We start from the raw sequence: 4,460 nt of genomic DNA on the forward strand, positions 1-4,460 counted from the left end.
AAAAAAAAACACACTGGAATCTTATTGCCCTCTATTTTTATCCTTCTTACTCTCAGGAACTTCACCTTCCTTTCAAACCCTCACCATCTTTTCCCTGCAATATAAACACACATTCACGTTAGATATGGCCTTTACGTAAAGAAGCAGATCAGTTTTCAGAGGTCCATAGCCAAAACCGTTATTTACAACTGTAAAATTATTTAACAGGACAAACAAACAGAGACTCATGGACATGGACTATAGACTAGTGATTACCGGAGAGTAGGGGAGAGGGGAGAGGTAGATGGGGTAAAGGGTTTAAATATGTGGTGACAGAAAGAAATCTAACTATGGGAGGTGAACACACAGTGTAAATATATATGTGCCTTACTGTTAAAGCGTATAGCTGAAACTTAATGGATTTCGTTAACCAATATCACCATAAATAAAATAAAATAAAATTGTTTAAAAGTCAAAACTGAAAGTCTGCAAGCAGAAAATTCTCATAGAAATTTTTGTTTGTCCTATGTTAAGTTAGATATTATCATTTTTAAAATAAGTAGTTATATGTAAAACATTATATTCCAGCATCTCCGAGGAAGTTGGTTGATTAAACTACACATGTTCCTATCCTAATATGGCAACAGTTAGGGAGAAGCTGTTCCACTGGGACATCTGGACACAGTCTACACCTGCTTCGCCTGTTCCCTGCAGGCATTTGAGTCTGGAACCTCTCTGCTCTACAGTTTATGGCTTCTAAGTAAATTTAGAGGGGAAGCACTCCTCATTGCTCTCAGTAATCATCTGTTCCTCATCTCTAGAGGCAGGAATCAGACTGTATTTATTATGCTGAATAATAATTTCATTTTACCATTTATCTATATGAACACGTTATTGCAAATCTCTCATAGGCTTTAGAAATATTGGATCACATCTTCAAGACTCTCACTACAGCTCCACACGGTGGCCAAAGTCATACACCCCATTCTCCCTCTTTCCAACACCCATTCATAAGAATAGAATAGCCGTGTGTAAAAAATGTTCACTCCCATAAATGAAGTTTTAGACATCCTTACATCCCTATATAAGCCAGAAGATTACTTAAAAATACTTTGAAAAACTCCTGAGTTTTCCAGAAAAAAATAATCTACCAACACTGTAGTTCAATATTTAATACTCTTTCCCGACAGTTAAAATGACTTAGTCCTCCACTAAAGTTTTGGTTATGCTATCGATAAATACTTTATTCTTAAGTAGCTGCTTTAATGTGGAAATTAAAGCCCATCACACACTATCCTGTAACCCTCAGAAATAGCTTCTGTTCCAGGGTTAGTAAGAGCAGACCACTTTGTTCATTTACAAAAAAGTGGAGAAGAGCAATCTGCTATTTTTTTAAAAAAATGTGTGGCGTGGTAAATCTGTATATTTTTATATCTTAATGTTCTAGCACCATTTTAATGTTAAATTAAAAGCAAACTTTTGGGGGGAATCACTGGGGGTCGTTTTTTTCTTTTCTTTTTTTTTTTTTATTATGATTGAATAATAATTTAAAGCATTGCCCTAATGCCTAGGTAAGACATGACATACTCTTGTACAAAATATTTTTTATAGCTTTCCATTTCTTTCTTTTCATTACCCTCCTCTTCCTGGTCCTTCACTGTCCTCATTCCTTACTACCTTTTCTTTATTCAGTGGTCGGTTCTGTGCCCATGCAATGTCTTTGCCAAGGTTTAAAGCTTGACTGTGATGACACCAAATTACGAGCCATTCCATCAGTTTCTTCAAATGTGGCTGTAATGTAAGTAGAAAAGAATGGCTTCATCCTGACAGCCAGAATAGCACCTGTAAAATTGTATCATAATTAAGGCCTTGTCATTATTAATAATGCATTTTTTATTCAAAGATGATGTCATTGTTCCATGGTCGGTTGTAATGATTACGGATATTTATTTTGCATTTATTAAATGCAGTCCCCTATTTAAATTATTCCATATATTAATTTATTTTAATTCCTCATAACAATCCTATGAAGTAGTTAGTATCACCGTATTTTATCTAAACAAAAGATTCATCAACTATATATGCAACTAAAGAAAAAAGGTTGCCAATTAAACTATTATATAGAGCTTTCTAATTTCATAGTTTTTACTTCACACAGATTGTAAAAGCTCTTTCAGACTGTTTTGAACATAAATTTTGATACACTCGTATATATAAATAAAAAAAAAAACTGAGTAAAATAAATTGGATAAAATATTTCCAGAACTTCATATTTAATATCTAACTCTTCTGAATCACATTTGACTCAGAGATGTTGATGTGGGTTTTTTCCCTTAAGTAACTCAAACTTATATATGTAAAAAAAATATATCTTCATAATAAGCGGTTTGTTGATCCAGTACTAATTTGAATTCAACAAACTTCAGCAATGCAAGCACATACACATTTGGTTGAAACTTTCAAAAGAAATCAGCAGAGAATAGATATTTTAATTCAATATTTTACTGAGATATTTTGTTTTTATCTGGATGTTTTACTGCCTTATAGCTCTGACTTTGGGTATATGAGAACAAAATAGGAATAATTCTTAAGTTTATAAATGTTGGCAAGTCCTGCCTTTTTAAACTCATACCACATAACATAGCAACTCATATGCTTGGCATATATAAAGAATGGGAACAGTTATGGGGATATTAGTACCATCAAATTAACAGAACCTGGAGAGTTTACCCAATTGATAGTCACCTTAGGGAGTTTACCCAAATTGATAATGAGCTGAGAGTATCGGGCAGGTGAAGCCACAGAGACTTTTCCAAAGGAAAACTAAGGATAGAATTCTATCCTATCTTCAACTCACCATAGCTCTTTTTTATACTAATTAGTCTTACTGGAAAAAATAATAATCCCTCCCAAAAAACATCTGAGGTCCTATGGGGAGTTTCCATAATTTAAATTCTGACTGGAACTGCTGGTTATAAAATTTATGATCATTTCATTTTATTTTCAAAGAAAAGAAATTATTACCTCCACTGCTTATATCAAATTACCAGAAATTCCAAACCAAAGGACACCCTGATGCTAGCAATCTGATTTTTCATTTTCCACAAGTAAAATTTGATTTCATTCTTAAGTGATTTAGCTAACCTTTATAAAAGAGGAACAGGAGAGAGCTGGAGGAATGAAGGAGGATAAGGCAATGACTAAGTAGAAAGTATATGTCCACCTAAAGGCATTCTGATTCCATTAAGAAAAACTCTCTGGCTCAATAAATACATACATACATGCATACATGCATACATACATACATACATACGTACATACATACAAAAGAGATGTCTGCAGACATGGGAGCCACCAGTTTTTGACCCTTGGTATAAGGAAAAAAACTGGGATCTTATCCTCATAAATGATTGGCTTCAGAAAAATAAGGAAGAAGGAAGGGTCGAAGATGTCTGCAAGGTTTCTAGTCTGAGTAATGGAATGATCCAGGAATGGGGAGACTGGTGACAGTAAATGGGGAAAATTAGAATTTCTTTCAGTTTTTGAGATTAACAGGTCACTCAGTAGAAATTTCCAATGGACATTTGGAAATGTGAGAATGACGCTCAGGAGTTTATAACATTTTATTTCATTTTATTTTATTTTGTGTTAAAAATAGCATTTTCTTACACTTTCGGTTGAGCAGTTTGATTCAGGTTGTCCATTTCTTCTTTTCTCTGCAGAGCACTGACTCAGCCTCATACCCCTTTCCAGTCTTTGTTCAACTACATAGGGAAAAGGGACTCTAGGCTTTACAGCAAATACATTTGAAGAGTAAATATCAAATTTTATTTCTGAGCTCATTCCTTGTTTTGAGTTAGAGCTATCATTGGTAAATGTCAGAATGGACTAAATCATATATAAATAAAGTATCAAAGAAGCCAGTAACCCAAGTAATATTCATTGAAGTTGGGGTTTTTTGAAGATGTTTCACATAAATACTAATCAACAAAAAAATAAAAAATAAATATGGTTATTTATGCATTGTTCTAGCTTGCTAAACATTAAATTTGACTGTGTGAGAGCTGACTTTAAGATTCTGGAAAATAAAACTGCATAATCTAATAGTAAGAGCTTTTTTTATAAAAACTAGGGCTAACTTTGAATAATAAATTAGCAGTTGCTCTCTTTCACTCACACACTTCACTTTACAAAGTCAAACTTGGAATATTAAATTTTAAAATACAAAGATCTTTTACATTAAAAAGTATTTTGGCTTGTCCTATTAAGTGAGGAATAATAACACCTACCTCTTTCCATTTCAATGGAGTATTATGAAAATATAGAGAATGCTATTTATGAAAAAATTTGACATCATTTATAAAAAAGGAACCTGTCATAACCTGAGTCCTTTATGTCAAGTATTTCCAAGTGTTTATCCCACAGTTATCAACCTCCAGACATTGCAGTCCATTGCTCATTTATCAATGAGCATCTGTTCC

The 4,460-nt window shown here is 33.3% G+C and overlaps 1 protein-coding gene across 1 annotated transcript in view; it reads left to right on the forward strand.

Annotated features, from left to right (window-relative positions):
* The window catches only part of RXFP1 (relaxin/insulin like family peptide receptor 1), a 93,282-nt gene that overhangs the window by 50,642 nt on the left and 38,180 nt on the right, over positions 1-4,460 (forward strand). Inside the window, 1 exon segment of the mRNA XM_023532713.1 lies at positions 1,672-1,794. Coding sequence (XP_023388481.1) covers positions 1,672-1,794 — 123 coding nt within the window.

Source organism: Pteropus vampyrus, unplaced genomic scaffold (assembly GCF_000151845.1).
Source record: "Pteropus vampyrus isolate Shadow unplaced genomic scaffold, Pvam_2.0 Scaffold88, whole genome shotgun sequence".
NCBI classification, from domain to species: domain Eukaryota; kingdom Metazoa; phylum Chordata; class Mammalia; order Chiroptera; family Pteropodidae; genus Pteropus; species Pteropus vampyrus.